Below are 27,268 nucleotides of genomic sequence, written 5' to 3'. Positions count from 1 at the left end.
GGTGGCAAAATGGTTTCCTGGAGCGGGGAAATTGTGGTTTGGGTCTGACAACTCCACTTCCCCAAGAGAGATTTAGTCTAGGACCAACAGGTCAGAGACTGGGTTTAAGTTCAGGGTAGGAAGCCAAATATCCAACTTGGGAATGGTTTTGTGTTCAGCTCCTCGGAGGTGTGGCTGCAGACAAGGATTCCTGAGCTGCTCCTGACATCCAGAGAGGGATTTCCCTACATGTTGGCCATGGTGATGGAGTTGAAGTAGCTCAGCAAGTCCTCCATGGTGAAGTCCAGGGCAATCCCTGCTCCTGCATAGCACCGTTGGATGAGCTCCTCAAACTCTTGGTACTGCCGGATGAATCCCTGCTCCATGGTCTGCCACACCACCTGGAAAACCAAAAACCCTGCTCCATGGCCTGCCACACCACCTGGAAAAGCAGAAACCCCATTCCATGGGCTGCCACACCACCTGGAAAAGCAGAAACCCTGCTCCATGGCCTGCCACACCACCTGGAAAACCAAAAACCCTGCTCCACGGGCTGCCACATCACCTGGAAAAGCAGAACCCCTGCTCCATGGCCTGCCACACCACCTGGAAAAGCAGAAACCCCATTCCATGGGCTGCCACACCACCTGGAAAAGCAGAAACCCCATTCCATGGCCTGCCACACCACCTGGAAAAGCAGAAACCCTGCTCCATGGCCTGCCACACCACCTGGAAAACCAGAACCCTGCTCCATGGGCCGCCACACCACCTGGAAAAGCAGAACCCCTGCTCCATGGCCTGCCACACCACCTGGAAAAGCAAAGCTCAGCCCCTTCCCCTGCCCCTGCAGCCCCCCAGGCAGTGCAGTCCTGAATCCCAACCATCCCAATGTCACACCCATCCCGCTGCAGTTACCGGCAGAAGATTTCCCTCTGGGGACAGATGTTTGTGGATTGTCCTGTAGAGGCTCTCCAGGGCCCTTTTGACTTCCTTGCCAGGATATTTTTCGATGACTTTGCGGAGTTCCTGCTTGCTGTAGGCCAGCTGGAAACTGAGCTCCTCCTCCTTCACCCCCTGAGCCAGGCGGGCTTTGACCCCCTCGAAGAAATGCTGGGAAGGGAAGGGAAGGGAAGGGAAGGGAAGGGAAGGGAAGGGAAGGGAAGGGAAGGGAAGGGAAGGGAAGGGAAGGGAAGGGAAGGGAAGGGAAGGGAAGGGAAGGGAAGGGAAGGGAAGGGAAGGGAAGGGAAGGGAAGGGAAGGGGACATTCCATGAGGAGCCATCCTGAGGTGGATTCCTGCACCAGGGCTGACACCTGAGCACTGCCCTCAGTTCCCATGTCTGATTCAGTTGAAATGAAGAATTTAAGGATGTTAAATGAAGTGCTGGAGATCTTTATCCTCCAGGGAAGCAGAACTTAGGGAATTTCATGGTTCTCTCCCCTCCCTGCTCAACAAGCAGCATCCCTAAGGGTTGCAGGCCCATGGAGCAATGGGACTGCTAGGAAATCCCTCCAGTTCCTTGGTGCTCCCCTCAATTTTCTTCCCACAGAGGGTCTGGAGCCAGAGGTGGGGAAGGGGGATCCCAGAACCTGCAGAGGTGTAAAGCAAAACCTGAATTTTCTCCGTTCTCCTGACATCTCTGCCAGAGCTGGACAGGACACTCCACATCTGCTGTAAAACAAGGGAATAATCCCTTCCTTCATCCTCCTGTCTCTTCATACAGCCCAAGAATCTGCTTGGGTATTCCTGCTGCAACTTGTCTGTGGAGAAATACCCTAAATCCCAAGGATTTAGAGTTCCTAAATGTATGAATTGTTTCCAAGAACCAGGAATTGGCCTCTGCATTACTTACACCTCTTTGCCCCTCCTCTTGGTGAAGAGAAACTGGGAGAGCTGGAGAAGGCCTGCCAGGATTTTTCAGGTGCTCTCATATCCCACTCACTTTGTTGCGAGCAATAAAATGATCTTTTCCCTTGGAAAAGGGAGGATTTGAAGCTATAGCAGAGCTCAGGTAGTGCAAGACACGGAGCTGATTTTCCAGCCAAGCCAACAAATGTTTGACAGCAAGGACTGGAAACAAATTGGAAGTAACAGGTCCCATAAATAATTCCAGCTAAGCTCCATCTGCGAGACATTTTAGGGAGAGGGAAGGAGTGGAAGAGCTGCAGCCTCGGGAAGGAGGGAATGTCTGTTTGAGTTAGCAGAGCCAGATGCTCTTAGCTCAGTTAACAGAGCAGCCACTTGGGAAGTGCTGGATGGATCAGCCCAGGCAGCTGTGAAAAAAGAGCTGGGATCTGCCAGATACCGGCACGCAACCGGAGTGGGGATGGGAGTAAAGTGGGAACAAACAGGGAACAAACTGGGAACAAACTGGGACCAAACTGGGAACAAACTGGGAGCAAACTGGGAGCAAACTGGGAACAAATTGGGAACAAATTTGGAACAAAATAGGAGCAAACTGGGAATAAACTGGGAATAAACTGGGAACACACTGGGAACAAATGGAGCAAACTGGGAACAGACTGGGAACAAGCTGTGAACAAACTGGGAAAAACCTGGGAGCAAACTGGGAACAAACTGGGAGCAAACTGGGAACAAACTGGGAACAAGCTGGGAACAAACTGGGAACAAACTGGGAGCAAACTGGGAACAAACTGGGAACAAGCTGGGAACAAACTGGGAACAAGCTGGGAACAAACTGGGAGCAAACTGGGAGCAAACTGGGAGCAAACTGGGAACACACTGGGAACAAATGGAGCAAACTGGGAACAAACTCGGAACAAGGTGGGAACAAATGGAGCAAACTGGGAACAAACTGGGAGTGAACCAGGAGCGAACTGGGAGCAAACTTGGAACAAACTGGGAACAAACTGGGAACAAACTGGGAGCAAACTTGGAACAAACTGGGAGCAAACTGGGAACAAGCTCCCCAGCAATGCTTTGGAATTCTGCCCCCCGTGTCTTTGTTCACCGTTTGGAAACGGGCACGAGGACAAGGCAGCAGGAGAAGGAAAAAGCCCAGACATGGTTTGGATTGTCAGAGGAGGGACTGGGAAAGGCTTCCCTGGGGGAAAGGAGGGCTGAGCACATTGTCTGGATTTCAGGAACTTTCCCAGAGAGAACAAGCTGGGATGATCCATCAAACCTGCCCAGGGATGTGATGGAGTCCCACCACTGGAGCTTTCGGGATGTGACTGGACAGGGAGCTACAGAATCTCATCCAAGCAGTGAAGTTTGCACTGGGAGAAATATCCTAAATCCTAAGAATTTAGAGTTCCTAAATGTACAGATTTCTAAATGTTCTTCTGTTCCAAGAAACAGGAATGGGCTCCTGCACTATTCACACCCCTCTTAGTGTCTGTGCTCAGACAAGGAGAGCTGGAGAAGGCCATGCCAGGATTTTGGGAATCCCTGAGCAGAATGAAATCCATGTGCTCTCATATCCTGTGACAACAAAGTACGAGAATCCCAGACTGGATTCAGGGCAGGGAGATCTGAACACCAGTTAATGCAGAGTTTTGGGAAGAGCCCTTGGAGGCCCAGGCCAGGCCCTGTGCTCACCTTGAGCCTCTCCAGGGGCTGGCCCACGCACGTGGTGATGTACTTCTCCATGTGCTCCCTGCACCTCCGCTTGGCTTCTCCCTTCCTGCCCTCCAGGCAGGGGATGTTCCTTTGGCACAGGAAGGTGTGGATGTGGTGGAAGTTTTCCATCATCACCATATCCACGTTCACCTTCAGGTTGGCTGAGGAGAGGCTGCTGACTGGGAAGGAAGGAGGGAATCAGGTGTGGAGAGGAGCCCCTGCAGGCTCTCAGGAGGGATGTGCCCTTGGGATGGCTCATTTGAACCATCTGACTTCAGAGGGAGTCATTATAACACAAATCCTGACCCCTGTCCGTGATTCCCTGCCTGGCCTGCTTCCCTGCCAGCATTCCTGGAGCCTGGCATGCTCCATGGGTTGTTGTCCATGCCCATGGATTTATCAGTGAGTCACCCCAGGCTCACCCACGGATGGGAGCTGTCCCTCTGCACCACCTCGTGATCTGTGGTCAGAGCTGGGAATTCTGCAGCCCCTCAGGTCCTCTCCAGGCAGGAAAACAGAATATTTCCAATGACAGGAAGCTGAGGGCTCCAGCTGGGACAACACAGGGATCTACTGGAAGCTGCCCACCCCACTCTCCCAACCCCTCTCTCCCTACCAACACCCCTTGGTGGTTTTGGGGGAGTTTTTCTGGTTCCCAAAACCTTGTAAGAGGAGACTGATCCATGAGGAGCTCTCCCTCCACAGTGGGGCGGGAGATGTTGAAACTGGATCCAAAGCTGAGCCCCTGTGTGTAAGCTGAGCCCTGTCACCCCCGGGGCCATCCCCCTGTGACAGAACACCCAGAATGTGCCTGGTGCTCCCAGGACCTTGCTTGGGGACAGGGGTTTGAGGTGCAGGCTCAGGGAACAGGCAGCTCCCACCCTGCCACACCTGGGAGGTGCAGAGAGATTTCAGTGCCAGGGCCAGGCAGCCCTCCCTGCCCTGGTGGCCCAGCTGGTCACTCCTGCAGCTGCAGGGGGACATCTCCTTGGCACTCACTGCTGCTGAAGACGCTGCTGGCCAGCCTGAGCTGGGCCCTGTCCAGCTCCCCCCGGCGCTGGGATGTCTGGAACATCTCCTCAGAGAGGGCCACCAGCTCCTGGAAGCGGCTGACACAGGGCAGGATCCCCCCTCTGGTCCTGCTGGCAGGCTTGGCCTCCTCCATCTCCTTGCACAAAGTCCCCTGAGAATGACACAGAGGTGGCACCCTCAGATCTGACCTCACCTGGAGGAGCACAGGCCAGGAAACAAGGCCAGGAACTGGGATTGGGAAGGCTTTGCCATTTACAATGCCTTCTGCAATCCCAAGGGATGGGACACTCCCTGTTTGAGGCTGACACCAAGCTGTGCCTTTGCCCAGGGGGCTTTGGGGTGCCCATCCCTGGAGGTGTCCCAGGAACACCTGGATGTGGCACCCAGAGCTCTGGGCTGGGGACAAGCTGGGGATCAGGCACAGCTTGGACTCGGTGATTGTGGAGGCCTTCTCCAGCCTCCGTGGTTCTGTTTGGAAGGTTCTGGAAGAGGTCAAACACCCCTCAGGTGTGTGGGCTCCCTCCCATCATGGACACTCACGATGCATTTGTTGAAGTTGCTCTTGGCCAGGAGCAGCACGTTCCCCAGGAGGGTGTGGAGGAAGGACGAGGGGGGAGCTGAGCAAGGGCCCCAGGTCCCCAGCACGGAGTCACTCAGGGTCACCAGGACCTGCAGGCAGCCCAGGGGCTGAACCTTGCTGCAGACATCCAGAAATGCCCTCAGCTCCGGCTCCAGGCAGCTGAAGATCTCACTCAGCAGTTGGGTTGTGGCTTCTTCTGACCTTAAAAACCAAACCACATCGTGGGAAAGGTGAGGAATTAACTGGGAGGGGACACTTCAGTCTGTGTCCTGTCAGAGGACCCAGGGTATCCCATCCCCACGTACTGGCTCTGGCTCTTGGTGCGAGGAGGGTCCTCTGGAGCTGCCGTGGGCTCTCCTGCCTTAGTGGCAGATCCCTGAAAAAAGATTAGAGTGGAAATTATCAAAGGATCCCAGAGTGGTTTGGGATGGGCCCCAAACCCCCTGCCCTGGGCAGGGACACCTCCCACTGTCCCAGGCTGCTCCAGGCTCTGTCCAACCTGGCCTTGGGCACTTCCAGGGATGGAGCAGCCACAGCTGCTCTGGGAATTCTATCCCAGCACCTCCCCCCTCACAGGGAGGAATTCCTTCCCAACATCCCAGCTAAACCCACCAAATGATGATTTGTCTGCCCTCCCTCAGCCAGGAAAATGAGCTCTGGATTTATTTCTGCTGCCTCTTGTTTAATGCTTGGGGACCCCTGATTTTCCTGGAGCTGTGAATGAAATTCCATTTAATTCTCCTCCAAAGCTTCCCCACTGCTGGTTCCTGGAGGATGAGAGCCCAGCAGAGCCCAGGTACCCCATGGATAATGGATAATGGGCCTGCAGAGGACACGGTGCTCACCCTCACCTCCAGCTCCACGGAGCCACAGCCGAGGCAGAAGAATTCCTGCAGGAATTGCTGCTCCGAGGTGCAGAGGGGCTGCAGCTCACTCAGCACCTGCTCCAAGACCTGCTGAGAAACCACCTTTGCTCTGGGAACCCTCTGGGACTCCCTGGGGACGCCGGAGCAGCTCCGTGCCCACCGGAGGGGACATGGGGAGCACGGGGAGCGCCTCAGGCTCTGCCCCAGGGAGGGACAAGGAGCCCCTGAGGAGCCCTCAGCCCCTTACCCCGGGCATGCTCCCCCTGGCCGGGGTGTCCTCCTGGCCGTCCCTGCTCCTGGGCAGGCCCCAGCGCGGCTGCCTGCTCCCTGCTGGCTTCTCCCGGCTTTCCTGCAGACCTGCATGGGGTGGGATGTCAGAAACCTCCTCCCTCTGGGACTCTCCAGCTCCTGGAGTCCTGGAGAGTTAAAGTCTTAAATGTCTCTTTTTATGTCTGACCTCACGCATGAATTGATCTTTTCCTGTTGCATTCAGATAAATGGGGGATTCAGATGAAATTCCCTTTTTTTTTCTCTGCCTTCTCACCTGTTTCTCTCTCTTTTTCATTGTTTTTGTTTCACTAAACTGCCTTTTGATTTCACTGATTGAGGTGTTTATCCCTTTGCTGCCTTGTGCTTACTCCTGACAGCTGGGTTGTGGAAAATCCCAGGGGATAAGAGAAGAGATCAGCACAAAAACCTGCAAAGGCCTCAGGAAAATTGTCTGGTGCTTAATTTTGATTGTAAATTGCCATTAAAAAATATCCAGGGGAGGTGGGAATGGCTTTTTCTCAAAAAATGCCCTTTTAAAATTAAAATCCTTCACCTGGAAATAAAAATATTTCTCCTACATTGGCAGTTTTAGCACTGGGGGCTTGGCCTGAGTGGAAAAGTTGAAAAAAATCCTTTGAGAGATGTGTTCGAAAAACATTTTTCTACTCCCTGAAAGGAATCAGTGGGGAAACATCCAGCTTATTTCCTAATTATTTCCAGAAATGGGAATCATTCCCCTATTCCAAAGGTTCTGGGGGAGTCAGGTCACCTCTCCATCAACCATAGTATCTCAAATATCTTTATTTGAGCCACTCCTGAAGGGTTTTCCCTTTGGGAAGGATTTGTGAGCTCCATGCTCAGCAGGGATGAGGGATGAGCCAGCCCTGCTCACGACCTCAGCCTTGCTAAAACCAGCACTAAATTAAGGAGCTGCTTCCTGGCCTTTTTCTCACCATTTCATTATAATTTCACCAGCTGGGAAGTGGCAAAACCCGGGAAAAAATAAATCTTCCAACAGCAAATGGGAAAGAATTTAACAAGCCTGCAGAAAATGGAATGGCAAAAAATGAGAAAGGACTTAATTACTGGCCCCTAATTAATTATAAACAGCTCGAGGTTGCCTTCTAAACTCACTCTCCCATCACATAAGGCAAGAAATCAGCAGGTGGTGCCATAAATAAAATCCTTTATGAGGGCAGGGAATCAACCCAAAAAATTTACTGGGATAATCAGGAGAAAGGAAATGACCTGGAGACCTGGACTGGAATATTTTCCAGCTGGGATGAGGGGTGTTTGACAGCAGGATGAGAGGTGTTTTGGGGCAGGGATGAGGGATGTTTTCCAGCAGGGATGAAGGATGTTCTGGGGCAGGGATGAGGGATGTTTTGGGGCAGGGATAAGAGATTTTTGACAGCAAGATGAGGGATATTTTCCAGCAGGGATGAGGGGTGTTTGACAGCAGGGATGAGGGAAGTTTTGGGGCAAGGATGAGGGATTTTTGATAGCAGGGATAATCGATATTTTCCAGCAGGGATAAGAGATATTTTCCAGCAGGGATGAGGGGTGTTTTGGGGCGGGGATGAGGGAAGTTTTTGGGCAGAGATGAGGGATATTTTCCAGCAGGGACGAGGGATGTTTTGGGGCAGGGATAAGGGGAGTTTGACAGCAGGGATAAGGGATGTTTTGGGGCAAGTATGAGGGATTTTTGATAGCAGGGATAAGGGATATTTTCCAGCAGGGATGAGGGGAGTTTGACAGCAGGGATAAGGGATGTTTCGGGGCTGGGATGAGGGATATTTTTGGGCAGGTTTCCTCCCAGCCCGGGCTCCATCCATGAGCAGGAAGGACCTTGGATGAGGTTCCTGCAGAAGTTCAGCCAAGCCAGAGCTGCCCTGCCAAGCATCCCGGCTCAGCCAGCTCTGCAGGAATGCTGCAGCTGGAGGCTCCGGGAGCAGGGACAGCCCTGGGACGGCGTGTGCAGCACCCTGGAGAGCCCCACCGGGAATTCTGGCCTGTCCTGGGGCTGGGCAGGGGTCACCTTCCCCCTGCTGTCCCCTGCTCTGCTGCAGAGATGGCACTGAGAGCTCGCCTGGGACACCGCCAGCCCCGGGGAAGGTGCCCCCGCCTCTGTGGGCACAAATTGCTAAAAATTCCCCCTTTTCTCACGAACTGTGAGGTTGTTCCAATGTTCTGCTCGCATCAAGGATGGGCTGAACAACCCCTGGGGCTTCCTGTCTGTCCCAGACCTGTCCTCACCCTCTGGAGCAGAGCGGGGACATCCCAGGACAACAAAATTCACCCTGTCCTGCCCGGGGAGCAGCCCCAGCGCTGGGCAGACACTTTGGGCTGATTTCTACTGGAGCAGGAGCACCTTGTAGCCTTCCAAGGGTTTTCTCCTGGGGTTTAATCCCTCCTAGGGTTTACAGATTCGTGTAGGATTTAAAGATGGATGAAACGCTGGAAGGAAATCCCAGTTTAATGTTTATGGAAGGGGATGGGACAGATTGGCTGCCACCCATGCCCTGCACCACCTTTTGTTTAATTTAACAACTTTATTCCCATAAATGGTCCAATGGTGCCCATTTAGGTGCCATTAGGACTATTTAGGTGAAATTTTCCTCCTTTTTATCCACAGACTGCTGTGCAGGTATTTGTGTGAGCACTCCCCATCCTGCTTTGATCCCAGGGTTTGAGGTGCCCTGGGAGCAGCTGAGTGGCTTTCCCAGGGGGACTGATGCTGGGCAGGAGGAGCTGGAGGGGGTGGTGGGGAACCCCAAAAACAATGGGGTTGGGAATGGGAGCCACCAACCCCATTCCCTTTCTTCAGCTCCATCCCCTGGCTTGGGATCTGGACACGGGTGCTGAAGGAAGTGCAGAGCTGGAAGTGCTGACTCTGATGGACAAAACACACCAGCCTGACCTTCAAACTGGGCCAAACTGGCCTGGAAATTTCCATTACAGCCCTTTGTTTTGCTGAGGGAAAATGTGACTTGTGGGCCATAAAAAATTTCCAGAGGAGACAGATCAGTTTCTCTTTTTATCTTCAGAAACACCTGACTGGAATATCTTGAGTCAGACCCAGCGATTTTGGTGGAAATGAGCACCTTGGGACAGCAGGGCCTGGCAGTCAGCTCACTGTGAAATCATTCCATAAATATTGCTGTGAATTCCCTCTGTCTCCTGGGACAGGCTTCCCTCTGCAGGGGAAAGTGCCTGGGGAATCTTGAAAGATGGAGCAGGCTTTAGAGAATCCTAAAATCACAGAATGCTTTGGGCTGGGGTGACCAAAAATCCACCTCGTTCTATCCGTGCTATGGGCAGGGACACCTTCCACTCACTGTCCCAGGGTGCTCCAAGCCTGTCTGACATGGTCTGGAACATTTCCAGGGATGGGGGATTTACAGGGTCTTCCTGGAGCCTTCTGCAGGCTGAACAGATCCCTCAGCATGTCCTCAGGGGAGAGGAGCTCCAGTCCCTGGAGCAGGGGCAGGCAAGGGAAGAGAAAACCTGGTGGGGTTTTTCAGGAGATAATGGTGGAGTGGGAATATTTGAGAGCCAGGGAGAAGGGAACTGACAACAGGTTTTGTTTTCCAGGCTTTTCTACATCCCCCCCTCTCTCCTGTGGCTGCTTGGAACAGGACCCCAGCCACCAGTGTGTCATTCCTGAGCCCTGCTCAGGGAAGGAAGGACGCCAAACTCCAGCTCTGAGGAGCAGCTGAACAGAAGTGGGGAATTCATGGGGCGGAGGCTCTCACCAACACTGCCTGGTGTGGAGCAGAGCTGGCTTTTCCCTCCTGCCACCTGCAGAGCCAGGACACAAAGTCCTGGAGCAAACCTGGGGGAGCCACGTGTGCTGGAGGTGACTGTCCCCGTCCCTGGGTGCCAAACCCTGCCCAGCAGCACAGAGGGCACATTTTGAACCACTCACTTCCTTTTCTTCTTCCTGACAGGGAGATCTTGGCCTGCTCAAAAAGGGCTCTGATTTCCCGCTCGTAGAGCCTGCCAAGGTGCTGGGAATACACCTGGAATGGGGAGAAAAGGCCAGGTAAGAGCAAAAAGTCCAGATTTGGGCATTTCAGACCTTTCTCTTCAGCACAACCCTGGCACCCCTCTGTCACAGACATCTTTTATGAAAAATCCTTTCCTTAGGATCTTTCCTCCTGAGAAGCTGAGAGGCCTCAGGAACAAAATGTAACCAATGGTTATCTGCTGCTGTGGAATGCAACAGGTGCATCTGTGATTGGTCTCATGTGGTTGTTTCTAATTAATGGCCAATCACAGTGAGCTGGCTTGGACTCTCTGTCTGAGCCACAAGCCTTTGTTATCATTCTTTGCTATTCTATTCTTCGCCAGCCTTCTGATGAAATCTTTTCTTCTATTCTTTTAGTATAGTTTTAATGTAATATATATCATAAAATAATACATTAAGCCTTCTGAAACATGGAGTCAGATCCTCGTCTCTTCCCTCATCCTGGGACCCCTCTGAACCCCTCACACCCCCCAGTTCCTGTCGGGCTCAGAGCTCCAGGCTGGCCAGACATCCCCAGGAGCTCTGGAAGCTCAGGTGAGAGCCAGGTCCCACCAGGAGCTCCCCAGCTGGACCTGCTGCTCCCAGGGAAGGTTTGCAGTGCTTGCTGAGGGTTTCAGCCCCACCTTGGGGAGGTCCCAGAACAGAGCAGGGCTGGTGCTCCTCAGCCAGGCCATCAGGGGCGTGTAGGGCAGCAGCTCCTCGTGCTGGGGTCTGTGGCTTGGGGCAGCCACGGTGCCAGTGGGGGCATCAAGAGCAGGAGCCTGGGAATTGCCCTGAAGGGAGAGAAATGACAGAAAAAATTCACATCAAACAGCCTGGAAAATCTGCTGGGACACTGCACTCAAAGAGCTGTGCGGGTGGGATTGGAGTGGGGCAGGTTCGGAGCAGATCCAGATGGAAAAGTTTGCTCAGGGATGTGCCCAGCCAAGGTCTGCAAATCTCCAAGGATGGAAATCCCACAGCTCCTTCCCAGCTCCCTTCTCAGAACTGCTGCTTGACACTGAACAGTAAGGATTTAAGGAAGTAAGGATTTGGGAATTGCTCCTTTCCTCGGAAGGAAATCTCTGGGATTCCTGCCCACAGGGGTCTTGTCCATCAAATCTTTTAAACAGCCAGATCAGTGCTGGAAGGTGTTAATCAAAGGACCACAGGACTGGGGTTTACCCTGGGATTTTAGGTTACAAACAGATCAACAACCTCCAAAATAAAATAAGAAAACCCAAACAAAAAAATCTCCAGGGCTGAGGGTTTAAGGAATGCCACCAGAGGGATTTTGGGAACATGGATTGCTCCTACATCCCTGGAAAATTAACCTGAGGACTGAAGGACAATGGCAAGGGGAAGGTATGTGGGAAGATCTCTTTGGAGAGACAATTTGGGACAATCCTGTCACACCAGCATCTCCTGCACCACTGGCCCAGCCTCCCCAGAATATTCCAATTTCCCAGGATTTCAGGCTGCCGTGGAGAGTGGAGCCCACCTGCAGCTCAAAGATGTTGGTGATGTGGCTGATGAAGGAGCTCTCAAAGTTCTGCTTGAGGGTTTCAAACAGGATCAGCTGCTCAGCCACTGCCTGCAGCTTCCGGTAACCTCGGGGGGAAAAAGGATATTTTGGGATTTGAGGGGATCTGGGGGAGCTGCAGACCCACATCCCTCAGAAAACTGGGAACTCAGAAAGAAGTCCTGAGATAAATCCAAAAGGGGCAAAAGCTTTCCTGTGGTACCAAGGAAATACAGACAAGGAGTGGAAAATAAAATTTAAAAAATAAAAATAATCCATGTGTCTGACCTCAGCCAAGGAAACACACCCAGTCTCACCACAATGAAAACTTGGGATTTCCTGCCAGGATCAAGTCCCTGCACACTTCCAGGGATCCAGAAACTCCCCCATCCTGCCACAATGCCAGAAACTCCCCCATCCTGCCACAATGAGCTGCTGTTTTCCACAGACAGCACCGACCAGGATTCCCAAGCACAGCTTCCCCAGCTCCTTCCCGAGCCCCAAGAGGTGCCCACCCCTGGCAGGGGGGTCCCGTGGGAGGAATCCCTGGTCGTACTCACAGGGGTGGATGGGGAGGTCCATGCAGGAGGACAGAGCCTGGGCTGCAGCCGTGCAGGCTGCGATGGCCGCGGGGCTGGACAGATCTGCCCGGCTCAGGGCGGCGCAGTGCTCCCTGCTCAGCTGCAGCTGGCTCTGAAACACAGCCAGAGCACAGCTGAACACAGCCAGAACTCAGCTAAACACAGCCAGAGCACAGCTAAACACAGAGCACAGCTGAACCCAGCCAGAGCACAGCTAAACAGAGCTAAACACAGCCAGAGCACAGCTAAACAGCACAGCTAAACACAGAGCAGAGCTAAACACAGAGCACAGCTAAACACAGCCAGCCCCTCGTCCCTGCCATTGCATCCCTTCTCATCCCTTCCCATCCCCTCCCATCCTTTCCCTTCCCTTCTCATCCCTTCCCATCCCTTCCCAGCTCCTCATCCCCCCCTTCCCATCCCTTCCATCCCACTGGGAATTCTGCTGGCTGGAACAGCCGAGTACTGCCCTCAGCAGCAGCTGCTGTGTCCATCAGGAAATCCATGGAAGTCCCCATGAAAGCCAATGTTCTGCTCAGGAACAGCTGCAGTGGTGGCCGAGGAAGGCCTGGTGTTGCAAGCTCTGCCTCTAATTAATTAATTCATTCATTCATTGTTGGTTGTGTATTCCCAGGTCATGGTTATTTAATCAGCTTTGTCATTCCTAGTCCTGCCCTGGAAAAGGCCTTTCAGATCCCTCTCTGGGCCATGGTGAGGGTCCTGCACATCCCAGCCCTTCTCTGTCCATCCTCACCTTACAGCACCATCCCCCATTCCCCAGCCAGAGGAGCTCCACAGCCCTTGCAGACAATCAGAGCTCTCAGTGTTTAAAATTCCCTGGAAGTTTTTCCCAGCAGATTCACCAGCTGAAGATTAATGTCCCGGCAAGCCCACGCACCGTGAGGAGCAGGAGCTCATCCATCAGCCTGCTCCTGTTGGAGGCCAGGCGCTGCAGCAGGGAGCTCTCCTGGTGGATGTGATCCATCTGCTGCCTCACAGCCCCCAGCAGCTCCTCACACACCTGCAGGGTCTCCTCCAGCCTGCCCACCTCGGCCAGGGCCTCGTCCAGGGTGCCCATCAGCTGGGCCAGCTGCTGCTCCGAGGAGAGGATGGCGCGCAGGTTGGCCTGTGGGAAGCAGGAGCGGAGGGGTTCAGAGCTTGGCAGGGCATGTGTCACCACCCTGGGGCGGAATGTCCTGTCTGTCACCCTCAGAGGCACAGCAGGGGCCGTGTCGCTGTAACCTGCAGGGTGTTGGTGGGAGTGCCACCGTGCCACCTTGGCCAAATGCCACCTGCATGTCCCCAGGGCACACAGAACCCTGCCCTGGGCAAGGGGTCCCCTCAGGGCACTTCCAGCTGCCCCAGCAAGCAAATTCCTGCGGGGTGTCCAGGAAAACCTGGCTGTGAGCAGAAAAGTCTCCATCATTCTGGAGAGGCCACCAAGCCCTGCTGGATGTGTGCCCTGGGAATGTGTCACTGCAGGGAGCGCCCAGCCCTCCCCTCCACAAGTGGTGGAGTCCCCTGAGGACCTGAGCGTCCATCCCACAAGATTTCAGAGAATCCCAGTCTGGTTTGGAGTGGGAAGGGACCTTAAAGCTCTTCCCATTCCACCCCATTCTTAATTTCAAATTGTCCAAATGGCTGAGCTGTCACTGGAAATAGTTCAGCTGAGCTGTCCTGGAAAGACAAGCCTCTCTGTGATCCAGTGACAATGCCCAATGTCTGGCATCTCTTCACTGATCAGAGTAGATACCATCCCCTATCAATGCCAGGAGACTGGCACCTGGGTTCACTCTCGCAGAGAAAATTTTTGTAAGTAAATGGAATGCCAAGGAAATTGCTAATGTGGCTGTCCCATGGGCAGGGACACCTCCCACTGTCCCAGGCTGCTCCCAGCCCCAATGTCCAGCCTGGCCTTGGGCACTGCCAGGGATCCAGGGTGGGCACCTGTGCCAGGGCCTGCCCACCCTGCCAGGGAACAATTCCCAATTCCCAATATCCCATCCAGCCCTGCCCTCTGGCACTGGGAGCCATTCCCTGTGTCCTGTCCCTCCATCCCTTGTCCCAGTCCCTCTCCAGCTCTCCTGGAGCCCCTTCAGGCCCTGGCAGGGCTCTGAGTTCCCCTCTCCAGGTGGACACCCCCAGCTCTCCCAGCCTCTCTAACCATGGACACTCATCCCCAAAAGCACCAGCTCCACATTCTGCTTCCCTGCCACACCCAGGGACCCCATCCCACCCCACCAGCTCTGCCCAGAGCTCCCATTTATTAATTGCTCTTTAATGAGAGCCAGAAGCCTCCCCCACGCCTGTCCCTACCACTCCTTCAGGCTGTCACCCGGGGAGCATCCCTGGTGACACTGATGGGGCAGTGCTGTGGGAAGGGGCTCTCCAGAGGCTCCAGGAGCAGGGATAAAATCCAGCCCCAGCACAGAGCTGCTGGGAGCTGCCTGCGGTTCCACATGTGCTGGGATCCTGGAATTCTGGAGGAATATCAATGTCCAAATCAGAGCCTTTGGCCTCCCGGTGTCCCGGCCGTGCCGTCCTTCCCTTTGGAGAAATCAACTTTTCCTTGCTGCCAGTGCAGGGATTTCTGTGATTCCCAGAACAGCTGGGTTAGAGTTGGGTGATTAATATGGGAGAGGAAGCCAAGGTGCTATCACTGGGATGTGGGGAAAACATTGAAATGGATGCATGTGCTGGTCCAACTTGCTGGGATTAATAACATTTCATATTGGAGATTAAGGCTCGGAAATGGAAATGCTCATTAATTAATTTGTATTAGAGGGAAGTCACATTTATTCATTAGAGGGCATTAAAATAATGTATTCAACGGTGCCTTTCATCTCAAAAAACTTAATGAAGATGTATTTGTTGCTCTCCCAGGGTGTTTTACAGCTGGGAACAGTCACAAAGTGCCTGAATTCCTTGCCAGGAGCTGGCAGGAACAAACCTCAGGAGTTTGGGCTTCCAGATTAACTTCCAAGTGTAATAAATCATATATGGGAATACAGCAGACTCTGCAGCTAAAGGAGGTTCGATTCAGGGTTTGTGGTTTCTTGTATGGTTTAAGATATTTCCTTTGGCTTGTTTTTCCCCTGTTTTTCCTTGGCTACCAACCATAAAATCCCAGATATTTTAGCAGATGATAAGTGCTCAAAGCAGCTTTCCTAGGTTTTTTGTTCCAGCACTTAAAGGAGAAATTTCCTCTGCAGAAATGCAATAAATGACAGCAAGCCAAATGGAGTCAGTAAAGCTCAGTAGCCAAAAGCCATGGAATGGTTGGGGTTGGAAAGGACCTTAAAGCCCATCCAGTTCCATCCAGCCAGGGGTGGGAGCCAGGGATACTGAAGGATCCTCTTCCAGGGGACCCTTGAGCTCCTTGGTTTCTTTTCCTCCCTTTCCCTTCCAAATCCATGGAAAACCACAGAATCCTGGAATGATTTGGGACAGGAGGGACCTTAAAGCCCATTTTGTTCCAACACCTTCCACCATCCCAGGCTGCCCCAAACCCCATCCAACCTGGCCTTGGACACTTCCAGGGATCCAGAGGCAACTCCAGCTTCTCTGGGCACCCTGTGCCAGAGCCTCCCCACCCTCACTGGGAATTTGGGAAATATCCTGTGCCTTTTCCACTGGACCTTCCTCCTTCCCCTTTATATTCTCCTTTTCAATCTCCTTCCAGCTCTGTTTCATTTTTCTCCCCTTTTCAGTCTCCCTGGATCCTGCTGTTCCTTCTGTAGGGACCCCTTTTGTCCCTTCCCCTTCCTCTGGCAGCCCCAGAGCACCCCATAGTCAGACCTTTCCCTTCCCTGAACCTTCCCTGAACCTTTCCTGAACCTTCCCAGAACCTTCCCAAACCTTCCCTTCGGGAACCTTCCCAGAACGTTCCTGGAACCTTCCCTTCCCAAACCTTCCCTTCTGGAGCCTTCCCTTCCCAAACCTTCCCTTCTGGAACCTTCCCTTCCCAGAACCTTCCCTTCCCAGAACCTTCCCTGAACTTCCCTTCCTGGAACTTCCCCTTCCCTTTCCTTTTCCTCCCAGAATTTCTCCCAGAGCCAAGGGCAGAGCTGCTGATGCCCAGAGACTCAGCCCCTCGTTCCAGGCACCTCCATTACCTCCTCCAGCTCCCGCAGCTCCCGATCCAGGTGCTCAGTGAAGGCCACGGAGTGGCTCAGCAGGGGCTCCTTGTGCTCCTCCAGCAGCGCCAGCACAGCCACGGCCTCCGCCGGGCTCAGCCCCTGGAAGGTGCCCAGCCCCTCCTGCAGCTCAGCCTCCGTCCGTTCCTGCCCGTCCTGCTGCATCCCCGGGGCCGCAGCTCTCCTCACAGACTGCAGCAGGCACAGCTCTCTCCTGGGATTTTTCCTGGGCAATGCAGTGAGAAGCACAGAGAGAAGAAGGGTGTGGTGGTGTTTGAGGGTCACCAGGACAAAGGAAGAGATGAGAATCTTGACTCCATGTTTCAGAAGGCTGATTTATTATTTTACGATGTGTATTATATTAAAAGAAAATTATATACTAAAATTATACTAAAAAAAAAAAGAGAAAAGAAACATCAGAAGGCTAGCAAAGAATTGTGACCGTGTTCACAGGGGTCTGAGGATGAGGGAAGAGACGAGGATCTCACTCCATGTTTCAGAAGGCTGATTTATTATTTTATGATATAGATTATATTAAAACTTTACTAAAAGAATAGAAGAAAGGATTTCATCAGAAGGCTAGCTAAGAATAGAAAAAGAAGGAATGATAACAAAAGCTTGTGTCTGGGACAGAGAGTCCAAGCCAGCTGACTGTGATTGGCCATTAATTACAAACAACCACATGAGACCAATCACAGATGCTCCTGTTGCATTCCACAGCAGCAGATAACCATTGTTTGCATTTTGTTCCTGAGGCCTCTCAGCTTCTCAGGAGGAAAAATCCTAAAGAAAGAATCTTTCATAAAATATGTCTGTGACAAAGAATGAATAATAAAAACCCGTGACTGCTCACTGCCTCCACACAGCTGGACCATCATTGGTCATCAGGTAGAAACAATCCACATGAGACCAATCAATGATGCACCTATTGGTAAAACATCTCCAGACCACATTCCACAGCCATCAGATAATTATTGTTTACATTTCTTTTTGAGGCTTCTCAGCTCCTCAGGAGAACAATCCTAGCGAAAGGATTTTCATAAAATATCACAGTGACAGAAGAGAAAACAATTCTTATCTCTACTTGCTGCTCCTGTTGTTTTTGCACATGTGGAATGCGTTATGGAGATTGTTCACCCAAAGGGATTTGTTAATTGGACACCAGTGAGGGTTGTTTGGATTCCTTGGCCAGCTGGATCAAAGCTGTGTCCTGCCTGTCTCTGACAGTCACGGGTTTTTCTTTAGTACCTTAGTAGGATAGTATCTGTTTAGTAGGGTATAGTATCTCTTTAGTATGTAATTTAGTGTAGTATTAGTGTAATACAGTATAGCTCAATAAAGCATTGGTTCAGCCTTCTGGAATCATGGGGTCAGAGCACATTATTCCCTACTTGGGTACATCCCTGTGGGGTGGGGATGGCCAGAGCCCTTTGGTGAGGCCATTTCAGCAGCCCTGCTCAAATCAGGGCCCGCTGAGGCCGAGGGGGGTGTCCAGCAGGTGGAAAAGATCACAGAATGGGGCAGAGAAAGATGGGTGTGGGATAAAGGGTCAGCTTTGCAAGAGGGACAAAACAGACACTGGGGCTGGGCTGGGATTTTCCTTGCTCGGGTCTCCAGGACTGTGTGCTGAGCCATCCTGATGTGTCACACAAAGCTGGGACAAATTTCACAGGTGAAGAAACTCCTCGATTTGAATTAGACACAAGGAAGAAGAGTTTGATAATGAGGGTGGGGACACCCTGGCACCCATTCCCATAGAAGCTGTGGCTGCCCCTGGATCCCTGGCAGTGCCCAAGGCCAGGGCACTGGGGCTGGGAGCAGCCTGGGATAATGGGAGGTGTCCCTGTCCGTGGTCCTAAAGGTCACTTCCAACCCAAACCCGTGGTTTTTTATCAAATGGACTGAAATTCATCTGTTGTAGAGTTAAACATACATACAAATAATGCATATATAAAATACATTTTCTATTCACAAATGTATTTATTCCTTGATGAGGGGATGTCACCAGGCTCCTGCCCTGGTGTTACCAACCCTCATCTCCCCTGACCAGAGACTCTTGGAAATAAGTTGTTTTTATTCCTAGCCTGGCTCCATGGGCAGTGGATCAATCGATGGCTGTGCCACCAGGCACCCAAACCCAACCCCTGCTGCTGCCCTCCCCAGACCCCACCTCACCCTGTCCCACCAACCTCATTCACTGCCTGAATTTATTCACCTTTCACTGACAGGGACACTGCAAAAAGCTCAGAGAGCTCCGAGTGTGACAAGGCCATTAATTAATGAATTGATTCATTAATTACCTTCCACTGCACCGAGGGGTCGTTCACAAAGCACTGGTTCAGCTTCCACAAGCACTGAGGAAGGTTTTCTCCTCCAAGCTGCTGGAGATCCACTTGTAAATCTTCTCCAAGAGAAGCTCACAGTCCAGGCTGGCCTAGACAGCCACAGGTAATTAACACATCAGTTAACGAGGTTCAACCAGTCCTGGTCCAGCACTGCTCATTTAATTCCACATTACAGAACCCCTTCACCTTTTCCTGCAGTTTTGGGGGATGAGTGATGAGTTTTGACAGTGACCAGTGGCAGATGCTTGGGATCAAAAGCAAGCCCGGAGTTCTGGTGCCTGCAGGATTCCCTGGCAGCTCCCAGGATCCCGTGATCCAGCAGCTCCCCGAGCTGGAGGCTGGATGCACAGCCCTGTGTTTAACAGCCCTTGAAGGAGCTGCTGTCCCTGCTCTCCTCTGATGGTTTTGGGATTATTCAGAGCGTCGGCACTTCCAGCACCCTGCAGGAGTGAGCTGGAAATGCTGAGTGGGAAAGGGTGAGCAACTGGAGGCAAGAATTTGGGATAAATCCAGCACCCACCCCACGCCCACTCCAGATATTCCCTCTGCAATCCCCATCCCGCTGGGATCTCTTCACTCCAGACTGGGAATGTTCAGAGAAACCCCAGAAAGGCTTCCCCAAGCTCAGCCCAGAAATCCCCCTGGAGGCAGTGTGGATAATCTGGGTAAGGGGAAGGAAAAGGAAAATGGCCAGGCAGGAAACACTCCTGGCATTCCCCACGTTGTTTCCATCCATACAAATGTTCCCATCTCCCTCTTCCCAAGGGATGCTTTCTCCTGGAGGGCACCTCCAGCCACACGAGGTGCGGTTTTGCCGCTAAGCTTCATGTAAGTGCAAAGAACAATGGAGGCTGCTGAACTTGGAATATCCCACAGCTGGAAATTCCTTCCTGCACCATCCCAGCTCTGCAGCACAGCCTGACCCGGGTGGAGAATTTCTAATTATGGGTACTAATCACCCTCACAGCCACGGGGAGCTGATTGGGGTCAGACGCGCTCACTCCTGGCCAGGTTGTTCCAAAACACCTCGAAGTGACACTTCCACCCGGGTGCCAGACCCTGGGATGGCACAGAATTTCGTGAGGAGCTATTAAAGCAGGGACACGTTAATTAATCGCCTCATGAATATTCATGATGTTTTGGTCAAGGCAGCTGGAGTTTCAGCAGGGCTGGATCTGTTGTGTCAGCATTTGCTGGTGCCAGGCAAAGCCTGGTTTGAGTTCCAGCTGCTGAGGGGGTCCCATCTGAGGGATGAGAGGGATAATTCTGGATAATTCTGCATGCAGGGAGCCAGGAAGGGGCAAGGAAGAGGCTCCAGGCCTGGTGAGGGGAACAGACAATCAGAGAATCAAGGAATGGTTTGAGATGGAAGGGACCTTAAAGCCCATTTTGCTTCAACACTTTCCACTATCCAGGGTGCTCCCAGTCCCATCCAGCCTGGCCTTGGGCACTTCCAGGGATCCAGGGGCACCCCCAGCCTCCCAGGGAACAATTCCCAATTCCCAGCATCCCATCCATCCCTTCCCTCTGGCAGTGGGAACCATTCCTGTGTCCTGGCACCAGCAGAGGAGGATGTGGAGAGGTCGTCCTGCTCATCCTGCCAGCAGGAAGGTGAAAGGAGAGGAGGCTGCAATCTAAAAATACATCTGGGAAGGCAAAGAGCTGCCTGAGCTAAAGGACATCACAGCAAATGGAAGCGATGGGGGCAGGAATGCAGGGTGGGAATCACAGGGAGGAGAACCAGGTTCTCTCTCTGCCTCCTCTCTCTCTACTTCTGCAAAAATACACCAATATTTAAGATCAGTATGACCAGTTTATCCCAAGAGATGTCAAATGAGGGGGGAAAGACTGAAAATCCTGGAGGTATCTCCTACTCTGCATTCCCGAGGAGCCAAAGCAGCTGCAGGAGCCAGGCTCACCTGCCACAGGAATTCTCAGGTGTGGTGGGAGCTCTTGATCTCCTCACGTGAGGGAAATGTGAGATAATGAGAGGTCACAGCAGATCTGGTATCTGCATTGGGATTTTTCCTGCCAGCCATGCTGTACTTCATTTGTTCTGGATGTAAAACTGGGAAGCTGCTCTTTCTCCCATTTATTTTCACGTTTGTGAAACCCCAGGCGTGTTGCCAAAGCCTCTGGAACATTCCCATTAATAAAAACCCTCATTATCCCAACTTTAACGATGTTCTGCCAGCCCTAGCAGCAGAAAGGGACAACCTGATCCAAGCCGCACTTCCCCAAACCTTAATGTCACCCTAAAGGCACAAATTCCTGCTGACTCCAGCCCTGCACAATCCCTCTTTCCATAAATCCAATCTTTCAATCCCTGATGCAGTTGTCGGTGGAGGAGCTTTGTCCCCGAGGCCAGGTGGGCTCTGCAGCCTCCCTGGGCTGCTGCAAACAGCTCCAGAGCTCCTGGGCCTTCCCTGGGAGCTGTGTCCATGCACCCACCAGGGAATCATGGAACAGGCTTGCAAAAGGACTCCAAAATCCCGTGCAGCCTTTGGGTGAGCGCCACTGCGACCGCTCAGCCACGCTCAGGTCTTGGCCAGGCCAGGACTTTGGCCAGCCTGACTTTCCTAAATTAGAGATGGATGTTCCAGGAGGGAAGGAAACCCCCCAGCATCCCCTCAACATCTGGGATATGGGGGCATGTCCCTGCAAAACACAGCCAGGATGGAGAGAGCATCCACACGAGCTCTGGCTGCCCCGTCCCTGGGAGTGCTGGAGGACAGGAAGGTTCCCTGCCCATGGCAGGGGGAATGGGATGGGCTGTAAGGTCCCTTCCAACCCAAACCACTCTGGAATTCTGGCACTGCCAGCGCTCAGGAAGCCGGGTTGGAAGACACCCTAAAGCTCCTCTCCTTCCCACCCCTCCCATGGGGGTATTGGGGTATATAACCCCTCCAGATGTTACTGGGGTGCTTCTCCATTCCCAGCAGACCCAGCAGCATCAGGATTCCCAGCAATCCAAGGCCTGGATAAACACCTGGAGACCACCAGCCATCCTATCACAGCCTCTGAGCTGCATGGGGAGGGGGAAAACCAAGGGGCCACAGCTGAAACATTGTAAATATTGTAAATAGTTGAGTGAGAACCAGGGGTAAATAAAAATGCAGACAGCAGGAAAATAATAATAATAATAATAATAATAATAATAATAATAATAATAATAATAATAATAATAATAATAACAGGCATTGGGAATGTTTGGGAGGAGGATAAATCCAGTACCTACCACCTTTCACAGCCTCTGAGCTGCATGGGGAGGGGAAAAACCAAGGGGCTACAGGTGAAACATCAGGTTTTGTGAATGTTTGAGTGAGAACCAGGGGCAAATAAAAATACAGACTGCAGGAAAATACTAATACTAATACTTATTATTATTATTATTATTATTATTATTATTATTATTATTATTATTATTATTATTATTATTATTATTATTATTATTATTTACAACAGGCACTGGGAATGTTTTGGGGGAGGAATTTGTTGTTGAATTTGTGGCTCTGCAGTGAACTGAAAGCAATGAACTCCTCAACGACTCCCTCCCAGTTACTCCCTCAGCTCAGCCACACATTTAACAAGCTTGGAATCACATCCCCAATTATTAAAAATTCCTACCATGCCTGTGACCCCGCCCAAAATAAAATGTGATTTGCAGCTAAAATGATTCTGTCAGCACCACATCCCTTTGAACCTTTCTGGATTACCCTGGTTCCTCCATTCCTGTCAGGTTTTCAGCCTCTCCAATGGCATTTCCCTCCCCACACCCATTTCCCAACACTAATTCATTTAGAGCAGCACTTGAACTGCAGGAAAATGATGGAAAGGCAGAGTAATAGAGGGCTCCGTGCTGCTGGATGAGTTAATTCGGGAGGCTCCGCGCCTCCCGTGGCTGGAATTGAAAAGCTGTCAGCAGCAGAGCAGGAGCACAGCCCCACCGCCCCCCGGCACCCAGAGACAGCCTGAGAGGCTTAAAGATGTCAGGGAAAGCTCCTGAGCTTCCCCCATCACCCACCCAGCTGCTGGGAAAGGGAAAACACCTTGGGAAAGGGAAGGGAGGGCAAAGATTTACCAGAGGAGCAGAAATGGAGGGGATCAGCCACGGGGAGCCTCAGCACAGGAAATGATTTGGGGGTGAAATGAAAGCTCTGAGAGCAAAACAGGAAGCCTGAAGGACCTGGGTGAAGCCCTGAGCTGAGGCCGGGGCAGGAAATCCTCAGGTGCAGGAGAAGCATCAGAGCTGCAGAGGGAGAAGAGCAAAACACAGTGAAATCACACCCCATTTCCTCTTTGTTTGGTTAAAGAGTCAAAATCAGGGTTAAATTCCCCTTAATTTCCTCTTTGTTTGGTTAAAGAGTCAAAATTGGGGTTAAATCTCCCTTCATTTCCTCTTTGTTTTGTTAGAGTCAAAATTGGGGTTAAATCCCCCTTCATTTCCTCTTTGTTGTGTTAAAAACTGTCAAAATCAGGGTTAAATCACCTCCACTTCCTATTTCTCTGTTTAAAAGCATGAAATAGGGATTAAATCTCCTCCATTCACTGTTTCTTGGTTTAAAAGCATCAGTCTTTCCAGAGGGAAATGTTTCCTCCATCTGAGCTCACCTGCCACCCAGCAAGCACAGAACTGCAGCTCCAGGGGGGATTTGGTTGGGATTTTTCTTTCTATTTTTCTTTATCTCCCTTTTAGAATTCCCCTCCCAGTGCCAAAGGCAGGAAAATCCCAGATGTCCCAGCCCTCCCAGCCCTGGCACTGCCTCCTCCCCTGGGCTCCTCTTGTGTGGATGTTCAGCACTAAGGGTTTGTGCAGCACAGGCTCCACTGATTCAGATCATCCCAAAAAATCAGGGAAAAGGGAAAACTGCATGGGACACTGTGGATTTTTTGGGGTTTCTTTTGCCAGGGTCGGGGTTAAATGCACGAGATGGTATTTTTTGTTTGGACTCAGATGTTTATTAGTTTTTATCTAAGTTATAATTTCACACGTTGTGAGTTTTACAGCACTTCACTCTAACAAACTAAAAGTGGAGCCCTGTCTCTCTCTCTCCAAGGCCTTTTAAGGATAAACTGTCCAATTAAGAAATGACACCTGAATTACTGTTACTTTTAACCCAATAACCAACCACCCATGGCCCTCAGTGCAGATTTTTTATCCAGTTACACAAAACCACCCAAACCCAAGGAGAAGAAGAAGGAGAAGGTGAAGAAGGAGCTGCCTCCACCCTAAAACCTCCATCTTGTTTTTTATATATTACTATATTCTAAACCCTTAAAAAATAATATTACTATATTATTTATATATATCGCTATATTCTAAACCCTTAAACTCCAGGTTTCCCACCCTGTGATATCACACACTTCTATCCAAACTCCCACCCCCACAATCCCAGCTCTGTCATTCCATTCTGGAAGCTTCTCCACGGCCTCAGGTCAATGCAGTGTTCTCTGGCAGCACAGAAAATCTGAAATTCTCAGCACCCAGGGCTCCAACAGGACATCAGGAGCCAGTTGCCCTGATGGGGACCCGGTGGCACAGCCAGGCCTGGCAGTCCCTGCTGTCCCTGCTGTCCCCAGCAGGACGCTGCCATTCCAATGCAAACAGGGTGATTAATTAAACATAAAGCCTCGCTTTTCACCTCCGCTGCTCTCTGCTCACATTTTTCTGGCCTGCTGGGTTTCTTCATGCCCCAGATAACTCCGGGCGCTTCCTCTCCCTGCAGCCGCCTGCTCCTCGTTCATTTTTCATGAAGATTTCTCTTGCTCTGCTCGTGTGCTCTGAGCCTCGCTGCTCTTTGTCTCCAGCTCTCGGTTTGCTTTCTTGCACACAGGGACAACCCCAGGCCCTGTGCTGGAGCTGCATCCCAGGAAAGCTGGTTTCTCCCCTCTTCCCTGCTGGCAATGAGCTGAGTTTGGGATTGGAGGTGTTCCCGCTTCATTTTTGGGAGAGAAATTGGCAAAACCCATGGGGAGATGCAGGGATTGCCTTTTCCAGGCTCTTCTGGGTGAAACCACCTTGCAGACAGCTCTGAAGAGCTGGGAGGGTGGAAACAGATTAAATAGATGATATTCCTTCCCAAAGCCAAACCTTCCATGATTATAAGATCCAAGAGCTCAAACTGGGGTAGTGCAGAGGCTCCCATTAACCTCTCCTGACATTCCCAGATTTACAAGCCCTGCAGCTCTCCTGCCCATCCCTCCAGACCCTGGATGAGGAGCAGGACTGCAGAGAAGCCACTGGTGGGGGATTCCTCGCAGGCTGTGGAGCAACAACAGCCTGGAGGCAGCTGGAAATGGGAAATTAGGTCAGGAAGCAGCTCCCTGCCAGGAGATGGATGAGGCATGACCTGGCCTTGCTCCCGTCCCATCCCTTCTCCTGGAGAGGATGGCTGGAGGCAGCAGCAGCCGAGTGGGATCTGCATGTGCAGACACTCAAAAGTGAATTTTTGCCCTCTTGTCTTTGCCACACAGGAATGACACCTGGGACTATAAAAACCTCACCAATCAACTTTTTTTTCCTGGGTTTTGAGCTGCTTCATGTTAGGAGAGCATAGAGCAGCAGAATCAAGATTTATGGAGGATAGAAAATATTTTAGGAGAAGCCGTTTGTTCTGTTCCACACCCCATAAAGTTCCAAGGCATTATTTGTCCCCCACCCAGTGCTTGGGGACAACAGCCACTCTGCAAATGAGGAGGCAAAGCTTTAAGACACACAGAGCAGCAGCTTTTAAGGTCACATGGAATTGCCCTGGGGAAGCCACAGCCTCAGGATTCCAGTTGGAAAAATGGCTCCAACAGTTTGGGAAAGCTGGCTGGAGTGTTCCAAAGGATCACCCAGGAGGGCTGGAATGGCTGATCCCAGCAAGGGCAGCCTCTGCTCTGCAAGATCTCTGTGGTGCTGTGAGGTCCCCAGGATGAGGTGAGAGATGAGAAATTGACTCTGTGTTCTCAGAAGGCTGGTTGATTATTATATATTATATTATATTATATTATATTATATTATATTATATTATATTATATTATATTATATTATATTATATTATATTATATTATATTATATTATATTATATTATATTATATTATATTATATTATATTATATTATATTATATTATATTATATTATATTATATTATATTATATATTTTATATTATATTATAAAACTATACTAAAGAAAGAGAAAGGATACATCAGAAAGTTTAACAAGAATGAATAATAAAAACCCGTGACTGACTCAGAAAGTCCAACACAGCTGATGGTGATTGGTCATTAATTAAAACCAATTCACATGTTTGGATAAACACTCTCCAGACCTCATTCCAGAGCAGCAAAATGTGGAGAAGCTGAGGCTTCTCACCTTCCCAGGAGAAGAAATCTTGGTGAAGGGATTTTTCAGAAAGTATCACGGTGACAGATCTCATCCAGGTCTAGTCAGGAAAATGGGCTGGGGCTGCCCCTGGATCCCTGGCAGTGGCTGGACTTTGGGGCTGGGAGCAGCCTGGGATGGTGGGAGGTGTCCTTGCCATGGCAGGGCTGGGATGGGATGAGCTCTAAAGTCTGTCCTGGTTTGAAAAGCCAGGTGTCTGCTGAGGAGGGCAGGAGCCTCCCTTGAAATGGGAAATGTAAACCCCCTCCCTCTGAATTGTTATAGTTTTGAAATTAAGGGGCTCTCAGGCAAAGATATGGGAACAAGAATAACAATTCTTTATTAGGAAAAATAAAAATACAAATGCAATAGTACAAACCAACCCTGCCAGAGTCAGACCATGCCCTGGCCCCCTGTGTGTCAGGGGTGGCACAGCCCCATCCCATGGGGGCTCAGCCCTCCTGCAGTGCCAGCTGTGCTGCTGCTGGAGCAGGGATCCTGCACAAGGGGGGAGTTTTCCTCTGCAGCTCCAGGGCTGCTGCAGATGGGCCTGGGCTCCCTCTGGCAATGCAGGGCAGCAGAAAGCTGCTCCTCTGGCAATGCAGGGGGCAAAGGCTGCTGTGCTGCTCCAGGCTCAGATTGGATCCAGGTAGGAATGCTTGGCTCCTCCCCTGGGCGCAGCATCTCCCCATGGGATGCTGGAATTGGATCAGCCCTGCAGGGACACTCAGTGGCCATGGACAGCAGAGATCTCCTGGAGGGAGGGTTGGCTGTGGGAGAGATAAAGAAAAAACTGCCCCATGGACAGCAGAGAACTGCCCCAGCTCTGACAGGTGAATGAACACACACCCCCAATAAAATCTTGCATTTCCAACCTAAGACAAGTCCCTTCCATCCAAACCATTCCACAATTCCATTTTCCATTCTAAAAAAAGTCAGGCCAAGAAGGCACTGCTTTGTTCCAGGGAAGAGCAGGAATTGGTTTTGCCTCATGTCCTTT

At 51.4% G+C, this 27,268-nt stretch overlaps 1 protein-coding gene across 1 annotated transcript; it reads right to left on the bottom strand.

The window, feature by feature from the left end:
- Positions 1-196: 196 nt before the first annotated feature.
- Positions 197-19,459, bottom strand: LOC115914998 (exocyst complex component 1-like). The gene is given in 17 exon segments (XM_030967907.1): positions 197-380; positions 895-1,089; positions 3,540-3,739; positions 4,560-4,743; positions 5,133-5,373; positions 5,478-5,548; positions 6,024-6,125; positions 6,286-6,395; positions 10,237-10,330; positions 10,962-11,111; positions 11,819-11,928; positions 12,400-12,532; positions 13,319-13,546; positions 16,536-16,748; positions 18,857-18,912; positions 18,915-18,990; positions 19,427-19,459. Coding segments are annotated over 17 exon segments (2,352 nt in total). The 3' UTR covers positions 197-224.
- Positions 19,460-27,268: the final 7,809 nt, after the last annotated feature.

The sequence above is a fragment of the Camarhynchus parvulus genome, chromosome 4A (assembly GCF_901933205.1).
Source record: "Camarhynchus parvulus chromosome 4A, STF_HiC, whole genome shotgun sequence".
In the NCBI taxonomy this organism is placed as follows: domain Eukaryota; kingdom Metazoa; phylum Chordata; class Aves; order Passeriformes; family Thraupidae; genus Camarhynchus; species Camarhynchus parvulus.
This window is presented reverse-complemented; position numbering and strand designations above follow the sequence as displayed.